This window comes from Diceros bicornis, chromosome 38, assembly GCF_020826845.1.
Source record: "Diceros bicornis minor isolate mBicDic1 chromosome 38, mDicBic1.mat.cur, whole genome shotgun sequence".
In the NCBI taxonomy this organism is placed as follows: domain Eukaryota; kingdom Metazoa; phylum Chordata; class Mammalia; order Perissodactyla; family Rhinocerotidae; genus Diceros; species Diceros bicornis.
The window spans coordinates 26,403,514-26,415,519 of NC_080777.1; the positions used below are offsets into that span (position 1 = coordinate 26,403,514).

The 12,006-nt window shown below is 35.2% G+C and overlaps 1 protein-coding gene across 5 annotated transcripts in view; it reads right to left on the reverse strand.

The window, feature by feature from the left end:
- Window positions 1-12,006, reverse strand: part of DENND1B (DENN domain containing 1B) — a 251,133-nt gene that overhangs the window by 70,718 nt on the left and 168,409 nt on the right. For all 5 annotated transcript variants that reach the window (XM_058533740.1, XM_058533738.1, XM_058533739.1 and 2 more), the window contains one exon: window positions 6,163-6,264. In XM_058533740.1, the coding sequence (XP_058389723.1) occupies window positions 6,163-6,264 (102 nt within the window). The remainder of the gene's footprint in view (window positions 1-6,162; window positions 6,265-12,006) is intronic.

Sequence of the window (12,006 nt, forward strand, 5' to 3'; positions counted from 1 at the left end):
GCTGTTGAACATTACATAAAAGGACTCATCATATTAATTCTTCAGTGACTTGTTTATTTCATTTAATTCATTCATATTCAGTTTTGCTGCAGCTCATTCATTTCCCTGCTGTATACTGTTCTATTGTATGAATGTAACAATTCATTCATCTTAATACTGATGAATATCTACATTACCATCAGCATTTTGCTGTTATGAGCAATTTTGGTAAATGACTTTGATGCACAATTCAGAGTGAAATTGCTGGGTGATAAGAAATTTGCAAGTTTAACTTTAAGTGGTAGTGCCAAAGTGTTTTCTAAACAAGTTGTGCAAATTTATACTCCCCAAAACAGTTAAAACTTGGTCCCTTGCTCCGTGTCTGCCAAAATTTGAGATTTTCAGGTTTTTAAAAGTGGGCCAATCTGGTGAGTATGAGGTGATATTTCATCGTGTTTTTTATTGGATGTTCTCTGATCACAAATGGGGTTGAGTATCATGCACGTCTTTATTAGCCATTCAGGTTTTTCACTTGCATGTGCTTATTCAAGTATTTCGCAAAATTATATTGAATATGTTTTTTACTGACATGCAGGAGTTTTTTTTTTTTTTTTTATATCCTAGATTCTAAATCCTTGGGTGGTTCATATATATTGCAAAATAGTGTCTTCTGATGACCAAAAGTTCTTAATTTCAATGAAGTCAAATTCATTAAGCTATTCCTTTATGTCTTAAAAAAGTTCTCTCTATCCTCAAAGTAATAAAAATAATGTCAGTTTCGTGTCTTCCTTTCTAAATCTTTAGACGTTTTTGGCAGGAGGAGCTAAATTGTATAAGCTAGGAGTTCCCGTGGTAATAGGTAGCACCTTTCTTAGAAGGAAACTTTCATTGTTTCAGTGTTAAGTATGCCGTTTGTTGAAAATATCTTTAATCATGTCCTTTTTTTTAGTTTTTATCATGAATTTTATGAAAACTTTTTGCATCTGTTGAGATGGTCTAATGATTTTTCTCCTACAATCAGTTAATGTAGTGAATCACATTCATATATTTCCTAATGCCATTTAGTGTCTGCAATAAATGTAACCTGCTCATGAAATAGCATCCTTTTTATGTATTGCTAGAATTGGTTGCAAATATTTTGTTTAAAGTTTTGCATCTGTAGTCATGAGTGACACTGGCCTATAATGTTCTCTTCTCATGCAGTCTTAGGTTTTGGAATCAAGAGTATCTTAGCCTTACAAAATAACTTGAAGAGTGTCTCTTTTTTGCTATAATCAAAACAGGAATTCTCTGGAATTTGAATTGGAACCATTTGACTCTTGAACATGTGGAAGAACCTGCCTGTCTTATATAAATAAATACTGTTTAAATTTAATCCACATATTTACTATTTATTTTGTTCTTCCTTCCTTCTTGTATTTCAGACCTTCCATCTTTAGATCTGAGAAAACTTTCTTTCTCCTTGAAGTACTTTCTTAAAGTACTTCCTTAAGGATTTCTTTCTGCTTTTGGTGTAGTAGTCAGGGTTCAACCAGAGATGGAGAACAAGTAGGAGATTTGATAGACAGACAGACAAACAGGTACATCTATACATATGAGATTTTTATAAGGAATTGGCTTACATGATTATGTGGTTGGAAAAGCAAGTCAGAAATTCATACAATGGACAGCAAGCTAGGAAAAATCATGGGCAGGCCAAACCCACAGGCAGAGGACGAAGCTGTCATTCACAGGTGGGATTTCTTTTCTCTCTCAGGGAAACCTCAGTCCTGTTTTTAAGGCCTTCCAACTGATTCAGACAGGCCTACCCAGATCATCTAGGATAACCTTCCTTATTTAAAGTCAAATGATTAGAGGCTTTCATTGTATATGTAAAAATACCTTTACAGGAACACCTAGATTAGCATTTCATTGAATAACTTGGGACTGTAGCCTAGCCAAGCAGACACATCCACAAAGCCAACACAAGGAGCCAGCTCAGGTTTTGCTGGGAAACGTTTCCATGTCACTCTTATAGTTAAGAGGTATTATAGCTGGCATAGAATTCTAGGCATTTTTTCTCAACACACTGAAGATACGGCAGTATCTTCTAGATTCCATTGTTGCTGATGTGAAATCAGCTGTCAGTAGGTTGTTCCTTTGAAAGTAATCTGTCTTTTCTCTCTTGTTGGTTTTTAAATTTTCCCTCTTTATTTTATTTAATGTTTCAGAGCTTAATATACTGTTTGGGTGTAGATTTCTTTTTATTTATTCAGTTTGGATATGTTGGACTTCTTAAATTTCTAAAATGTGTATTCATTGGTTCCAGGACTATCCTTTCAATTACTGTCTCTCCTCCATTTTCTGTCCCCTCCTTTTGGAACTGATTATATGGATTTTACACATTTTCACCCCACCATTTACGTCTATTAACTTCTCGTATTTTCTACTTTGTCATCTCTCTGTACCATATCCTGGATAATTTCTTTTTCAGATATATCTTCCAGTTTAGCAAATCTCTCTTCAGTTAGATCTGATGAGCTGTTAAATCCATCAATTTCCTTTAATTTAAATGACATGCTTCCTTAACAAAAGTTTGATACATTCCTTTTTTTTTTTTTTGTGAGGAAGATCAGCCCTGAGCTAACATCCATGCTAATCCTCCTCTTTTTGCTGAAGAAGACTGGCCCTGAGCTAACATCTATTGCCAATCCTCCTCCTTTTTCTCCCCAAAGCCCCAGTAGATAGTTGTACGTCATAGCTGCACATCCTTCTAGTTGCTGTATGTGGGGCGCAGCCTCAGCATGGCCGGAGAAGCAGTGCGTCGGTGTGCACCCAGGATCCGAACCCAGGCCGCCAGTAGCGGAGCGCGAGCACTTAACCACTAAGCCATGGGGCTGGCCCCGATACATTCTTAAAATTGACTTCACATTCTTTCAAGTTTTTATGCCCTGAACATTTTTAAAGCTTGTCTTTTATTTCTCTGAACACCTTAAACATAGCTATCTTATATTCTATTTCTAATAATTATCATATTTGAAGTCTTTGCAAGTCAGTTTCTGTCAGCTGCTTCTACTAGTTTTTATTCGTGATTTGTTTCCTTGTATATTTAATGATTTTTCACAGGGAAATTTCTCTTTGGCATTTTAGCTGGGAGAATTCTTTGACGCCTGGATGAAGGTGGAGTCCTCAAGAGAGGATGAGTGTTTGCCTCTGCCTGGGGCCTGAGGACACTAACAGTTTAGGGTCACTTTAAAGTTGGCTTAAGTTTGTCAGACCAAATCAGAAATTATTAATTCAGGCTTCAAATTCCTGCACAGGCTGGTGTGTGGTTACTGGTCAGCGGCACTTTTTCTTCTCTCCAGTCAGTACCAGTGCTGCAGATGTACAGCCCCCAGGAAATGGGTTAAGGGAAGGGGCACCATTACTTCTTGTTTACTTTCACACTAAGTCAACCCAGATTTATGGGAGTAGGGTCTCCTATTACACTTCTCATCTTGGAAAGTAAGCACTGGGCTTTGTCTCCTGTGCCTCCTCATCACAAGAAATTTTTTAAATCCTGCGAATTAAATTTTTTCAGTACATAAGTTATCTCTGGATTCTTCCCTGTCATATTATCAGGAATAACAGTTCCCCTTAACTCTTAGCTTAAAAATATATGCTGCTCTCCTGGGTCCATGCTGTCTCAATTTTGATGCATAAGCCTTGCCAAATAAAGAGAGAACCTGAGTACTTCTTGACTTATAATGGATCACAAATTCATAGTAATGAATATTAATTATTTGTACCCAATAAATATTTTTATATTATTTCAGAAAAATCAATATTTTGATCTTTTGAGTATTCATCTATATTGATAATTTTTTACCAACTGATTCCTGTTTTTGTTTTTTTTCTCCTTTTTTCCTCCAAGCTTTTGTGACATATAACTGGTATACAAAGAATTGCATATAATTAACTGTAGACAATTTAATGAGTTTGGACATATGGAGACACTACTGTTAGCATTAACACAATTAAAGTAATAAACATTACATAATCTCCAAAAGTTTCATTGTGTCCCTTTGTGTTTTTGTTTGTTTGTTTGTGGTAAGAACATCAACATGAGATCCACCCTTTTAACAGATGTTTAAGTGCACAATAGTCTATTGTTAACTATAGGCACTATGTTGTATAGCAGATCTCTAGAACTTACTCATCTTTAGAAGTTTGTGAAACTCTGAAAACAAGAATCTTTTAAGGACTTTTAAGTCCTTTTCAGGACTATCTTCAAGTATTACTTTCTTAAGGATCATAAAGTGATATCAAGTTTGAGAACACGGTCAATTGGTACATGTAAAACGATCCAAGTTGTCCATATAATGGGTTCTACTTTGATTGACCATTTTCATATTTTACATTTAGCCTTTTTGACCAAGTTACATTTCTTAAAAATCCTGTACAGATTCGTATTTTGTTAATGTAATTGCTCTAAGAATGAGGCAGACACTAAAATTTATTGAGCTTCTACAAAGTGTCGTGCACTGTGCTGAGAGTGTACATGTATTAATTCACACAGTTTATCACAACCCTGTGAGATAGGTGGTGATATTTCTATTTTAAGGAAAAAGAAACAGGTACTTATGAACGAGCAGCTATTGAGTGATAAAGCCAAGATTTAACTCAACTCTACCTGACTCCTAAAAACTATATGCTTTTTGTAACTACATAAAAAAAGTTTACTGTGTCTGAACTTTATCTAATAGTAAGACTCTAGTTACAGAATCTCATGGTCAAAGGGAAGTAATAAGTCAGATATTCTACCCACCCATTCAATCTTTCATTCCCATATAATCTGATTTTCACAACTCAGTTTTGACAATAGGAGGTAGTACTATCTCTTCTTGACGGATAAAAATACAAAAAGGGTACTAATATTTAACTCAACAAGCATGCATTGGTTGACTAGTTTGGGATGCACTGTGCTATATACTTCAGCATTTATAAAGACTATCACTTGATCCTTGTTACAGCCCTTGTAAGTATTCAGTCCATACTGGAGCTCTCTAGGGACAAGAGCTCCAAAAGTAACCCACACCATCTCTGGAAATTCACAAGACATCTTTGATCCTGAAACCTATCAAACGTTGTTCTGCTCCTTAAGGCTGTGTATTAGATAAATTTAATCCTTTCTTTAAGGTAAACCTTCACATATGGGAAGACAGTTATATCCCCCTCAGAGTATATTCTAACTCAAGATTATTTTTTAAAACTTCTTCAGAATATAGATAATAGTATTGGATTTGTCGCCATGCTAATTTCTTTACTTAACTAATTTGAAGCTTATTTCAAGTTACACGGTATCTTTTCTCCTAAGAGTCCAAAGGAATTTCTATTAGATTGTCAGCTTCTCAAGGGCATTACTGAGTTTTTATTCATGTTTGTATCTTGGCCCTGAGCACAGTTTACAATACACTGTAGGTCTTCAATAAATGCTGAATTCCCATAGCTAACTTTAACTTAAAATTGTCATGTGGGATAAGAAAAGTAAGTGTTAAGAACTTAATTTAAATTATGTAAACAGAAACTATGACAAGCCTGAATTAGGAGACTTGCTATGATCACACAGTGCAATGAAAGAAGCAGGGCATCTCAACTTTCTAATGTGAAGCTACTGACATGAAGCAACTGCTTTTTGAAAAGGCAATTAAATTTTCTGAGCCAAAAATCAAGAAACACAGTATGACTGTGAATTTTTTCTGAATTTTGAATTTATGATTATGAAAAGTCTCACAAAGCTTAAAAAGTTAACATACATGTGAATTATTTTTATAAACTGGATTACACAAGGACTGCTATATAAAAAATACAGTTTGTTTACTGTATCAACCTACCATACCAAAATAACTCCTTCTAAGATGACTGACATAAAACTAGTCATGTTGCTTTTTTACAAACATGGTTACTGTTCCGTAGTGAGAGCATCAGTTTAGCACTTTCGATGAGGAATTTTTTAATAGGAAAGTTATTATTACATAATATTTCTGTGGCACCATGCCATAAATAGCAATAAAGTTACAAAAGGATGAAAAATTTCTTGAAATTCTATAAAAGATATTACTCAAGGTTTAGACATAATTTTATAGTGATAAAAATGTGTTACGCATTTCTGCTCCATTTCTGTAACTTTCTGTTACAGAAGATAATGTGGAGGTCCACTCTTACCTGCTTAAAAAGTTGGAGGTTAACTGCAGTTTCCAAGAACTGTTTCATCAGACTTGAGCGATGCTTCACAAAACTCTCCTCACAGAAAGTGACAGGCTCACCCTGGAGAGAAATACAGAATTTCAGGGTGTCAACAGAAAGTGAGTCAGAGAGAAGCAGTCTCTCTAAAGAGGCGCATGGAGAGTCACAGAGGAAGTGTCAGACACAAATCAGCTTCAAGGTGCTTAAAGCCTAAAGGGAGTTAGACTCTTCTATGTAATGGCTGGATTTCAGGCTAGCAGAAATGTGCCTCCACCACAGCTTCCTAATCAAGGATCTCTTGGGCTCTTAAAGTTGCTCAATTTCACTCTCTAAGTAAGATCAAATCCTCTAAAAACAAAGATTTAATACCATTAGAGCGAATTATGACTATTAAAAACCGCATGCATATCTGAAAAAGTCCAACAATTATATTTTCATCTTGATTAGAAAACATTCTTACTATAAACATTGCTGCATGATTTTTGCCATTTATATTACGATGATTAATTTCTTTTTAAATTAATTAAAAGCTCTTACAATCACATTCTCTTCGTGATTGCAAATATAATTCTGATTGGACACCTTCTAGGATAAGTCCCACTTGGGATCTGCCTTAATTTATCTTATTTGCTAAGTAATCATAACTTTGCACGTGTCTTGTGGTAGCTTATGCTCCATTAGATGCTCCTCCTCCAAATCAGCAAGGATTTAAACTCTGAATACAGATTCCACTTGTTACATTTACTCCCATGCATGACCTCAGAAAATCGTCACTCACTGGCTGATCCCTACCACCTGCTGCTGCTCTCATCAGCCTGAACAGTCCCCTTACCCATTCAATGCATATGAAGATAAGTGACTGAACTTCATGACCAAAATGAAAACAGAAATTAGTGACAATGATTCATTCATTATAATGAATCTTCTAGCAATCTTAATGCTGCAGTAAAAAGGGAAAAAGTGAGCTTGTCAACCTTCTAATAGAACTTTGAAAAAATATTAATTATAATTTAATTTTAAGTAAGACTCAATGCCTTGATTATAGGTATCTGTAAGTAAAGTTCTGAAAACTGGTTCTTGCATGAATAAAATAATGAGACTAACAATCTGTGTAATTCAACTGTTACCACTGTTTGACAGAAACTAATGACACTATAAAACTGCACTGTTCAATACAGTAGCCATTAGCTAACATGAGGCTATTTACATTTAAATTTATTAAAATTAAATAACACTAAAAATTCAGTTCCTCAGTTGCACTAGCCACATTTGAAATGCCCAGTAGCCAGAAGTGTCTAGTGGCTACTGTATTAGCACAGATATAGAACACTTCCTTTATCACAAAAAGTCTTCTTGGACGGCACTGCTATAGAAGAAAGAAAATAAAATTCAAACAAATTATTAGAGAAGATAATTCAATAATCTATCAATTATTGTCACCTACCACCAGCCACCAGCCAATGATCCATAATAAAACTTCCATTATAAATTTTTATACTGATTGTTGCCATTCTTAAGTGCTATAGAATGATTTTTAAATTATATATCTTAAAAATTGGATTAATTTACATAAATATATTTTGGATAATCAAAATACACTGTATTTGCCACTATCATAGAACTTACAATCTAATGGAGGGGGAAAAAACAACAGGCAATCCCATTAAAGATAAAGATCTATTGTTTTTGTATCCCTAGTATTATCATCATATCTAGTTACATGGGAGCACAATAAATGCTTTATAAATGAATAAATGAAATAGCTAGTGACCTAAGCTTTGCTCCATATGACATATTATCTTTTCAAAAGTAAATACAAATTTTAAAAATAAATAAAATAATTGCCTCAATGGCAGTTCCAACTACATCACTGCTATTACAAAGTGATCAGTACCTATTGATAATTTTAGTTTTCATTTGACAGATTTTTTTCCCCAAACATGGGAGATGTATTTTATTAATATCAATGATCTCTCTAAAAGTTGTCATTAACATTGCAGAATACTCTTCAATTCAAATATAAAGTTCTATCTCCAACTGAAAGGTTTAGACTTCCTACATTACAAGCAAGCATTTCTTTTGATCAGAGGGAGTGGAGGGCAGGGGGATGGAAAATCTCAAGGTGAGGGAAAATGGATGAGAGCAAAGTCTACCTATGCTTAAGAGTTGGGTATAATTTAGTCATTAGCCAACGCAAATTATGCTGGAAGAACTCTGTCCTCATTAATCTTTCAGCAATTGCTTTCAATCTTTCAAGAGAAAGTTTAGATTTGCTGTCCATCCATTTTTGATAACACCAATCACAGTTTGAGATTTGAACTGAAACTTAACTGATCGACACAGTTTGTTTACTAAGAATCTCTGATAATAACAAATACAAAGCCCTGACACATATTAGAATTTTCTCTCAAGGGAAAGAAAAAATGCCTTGATTAACAATGCTCTGAAGTTTTATATATTAATACACAGGAGCCCCAATTATTGTCATATTGTCCTTGGGGTGTACGCTATGAAACATTACAAATGACTCCCAGTTTGAGTTCTTTTAAATCCAAGTCAAGTTGAATGGCATGATAAGAAGGAACTCTGATTAGGAACTTCTGATTTATTCATGATCTGATTAAAAATCAGGATTAGGATTGAGCGGTTTTTCAAAAACTTTCTTGTTCCAAGTGGGGTAACTATACGTCCAGTAAATTCCCAATTTAAGCCTGTGGCATGAAAGATTTCATTTGGGGGCATGTGGCTTCACAGAGGAAATATGAGCTGGTTTTGAAAACTAGTGGAAGCTTTATGAAACAAAGACAGAAAAGATAGTCTTGAGAGAGAACAGTCATGGACAAAAAGAGGGTAGTGTGTGTGGAGTGTGTATGAACTAGAGAAAGCACCTGAGGGAGATAATAAAAGGTTGGTTGAGGCCTAGTGGCTAATGGATATGAACTACAGAAAGTACGAGAGGTAGGTAAAAGGTAGGTTGAGCCATATTGGAAAAGGCCCTATGTGATATTCTAAGATGTTAGTTATTTTTTTGAAGTCATCAAGAAGCTCACAGAACTATCTACTCAATGAAGTGATAAAATTATATCTGTGTTTCAGAATGGAGAGTTAATAGGCAAGAGGAAATAATGGAAATAGGGAGATAAATTAATAGTACAATATAAATCAGGCAAGAAAAGATAAACGAGGTCCTAGAAAGGAAGAAATAGTAACGACTATCATTAGTTAACACTTATAGGGCACTTACTACTACTACGAACAGGAATGACAATAGCTAATGCTTACATGACACTTATGTGCCATGCACTGTTGTGAGCACTTGACACATACTAACTCATATAGACCTCAAGCTTATTATTATCTTACTTTACACACAAATAAACTAAAACGTAGAAAAGGCCTAAGTAACTTGCTCAAGATTGCACAGCATGTAAGTGGTAGAGGCAGGATTCAGACTCAGTCTATGTTCTCAACCTCCAAATCATCCCACTTCTGAGCATCGAAGATTATGTGAAATATTTTATTCATTCTGTATCATGTAATCTGTAAAAGTATAAGGGCCTGTGAGGATTATGATTCCATTTTATAGATGAGGAAACTGAGGCTCAGACACTTTAAGTAGCTTAAGCCAGGTTGTGAGAGTTTCAAGTTCATATGGTTGACTACGTTGCTAAACATTTCACGGCAAAATTAACAGGCTTGTTCATCAACTGATGTTCAACAGTGGTTCTCAAAGTGTGGTGCAGGGGCTCAGCCCTTTTCACAGGGTCTGCAACATCAAAACTATTTTCATATTAATGCTAAGATGTTTTTTGCCCCTTTCACTTTCATTTTCTCATGAGATCCAGTGGAGTTTACCAGAGGCTACATGATTTTCAATACTGCAACAGGCCAAAAGCAGAATCAAATATGAGAATCCAGCCAACTTCTTTTAAGCCAGATATTAAAGAGATTTGAAAAAATGTTAAAACAACGCCATTCTTCTGACTAAATTTTTTGTTTAGAAATAGTTATTTTTCAGTAAAATGTTCTATGTTTATCTGTAGCGAGTTTGTATTGTCTTAAAATAAATTAATAAATATTTAAAATATTTTCCATTTTAATTTCTAATATGGTAAATAGTGATAGATATTACCCCACATAAACAAAAGGTCTTTGATATCCTTGATAATTTTTAAGAGTGTAAAGATGTCCGGAGACAAAAAGTTTAAGAACCATTGATATACAGGAACAATACAAGTAGAGGTCAAAGATGACTTCCAGATTTCTAGCTTGAGAATCAGAAGATGATACCTTTATTAAAGACTAGAACTACAGAAAGAAAACTAGGTTTAAGAAGAAGCTGATAAACTCAATTTTGGCATGTGTCTCTCTGAGGTCAGATTCTAAGCCGAGCCTGAGACAGGGATTCTTGTTCAAGAGATTTGCTGGTGGAGAACTCGCAGGAAATAGCTATTAAGGGAAACAGGATGGTGCAGCGGAAAAAAAGCCAAGCAAGTATGTAGTCTCAGTTGGAGATCAGCTTTTGCCTGAATCCATGGAAAAGCACTAATTGTAGAGCAGAGGTGATCCCACCTTGAGGCAAGGGGGCCAGTCTCTTACACCCTCTATCAGTCAGACATTGGACTTGGTCTTCCCTGGTGGGAGGAGGCGGAAAGAAGAATGGGGGTGCCTGGGGACGCACTTCCCATTTAGTCAAGGGCAATTTTTCTTTGAAAAGGGCACTGGCCAGTAGAGAGGATCTGGGCAGGGCACCAACAGTATCCACTACAGCATGGTAGGGCAAGCAGGGTGCTTGAAGGGGGCACATAGAGATATGTAGCACAAAGCTAGAAACTCAGGTGTGGAAAATGCGTTGTTAAATAGATATTTAGGAATTATCTGCATAGAGCTAAGTATTAAAGTTAAGCTGATCACCCTACTCAGGGAAAAAGATTTATGCAACTGAGAAATATTCATCTATAATCTATTTTTAAAAGTTATATTGTTAATTGACAGAAAAAGTAAGTAAATAATATATGATTCTGTGGAGACACAGAATAATCAGGTAGAAACATAAAAAGGTGGAAAAGAAAAACTCTTCATGGGAAAATTCTGATGTGATGAAAAAGCAACTGAAATCTTTTATCCATGGAACATGGAACAGTGATGAGGCAACAGAATCAAAACCAAAATCACTTCGATGGAATATTACACAAGGGACATGGAAGGATGTTAGGAAAATATAATTTGTACCAGAATAGGAATGAAGTCCATATTACAGAGAAGAGAACCAAGCTTTCCAGAAAGGAAGCACCAACATTACTTGCCGTTACATTTAAGTATCATGTCAGTCAACAAATATATACTAAGAATGAATCAACAACGTATCAGGCACTCTATGATGAGGCTCACCTGGTAGTTTGTTACTAATAATAGTAAAAATACCAAAGTTCATACTTGATATACTTTTTAAAACATATAAATCAGATTCAAGATTACCCATAGAATGATGTCACACTCAGTCACTTATATAGAGACTAATAAGTGGGAAGGAAAAAGGTACCATTGAAGTCGGTGTGCTAGGAACTGCATGTCACTCCTACCTGACAGTATTTTAAATAAGACCCAACAACTGGTTGTGCCAGAAAAATGACTTACACCTGTCCTCCAGTGGCATAAATCTGGTCCACATGGACCATATGATCTACCTCACAAAGTCTCGAATTACCTTCAACAGAAAGAAGTAAATTCTCCCACCTCTGAATATCCAGAGCCTTTTGTGTCTTGCTTTTAGCACTTATTTTCTGTCTTGTATTAAAAGCTATTTTTATAAATCTTATCTGT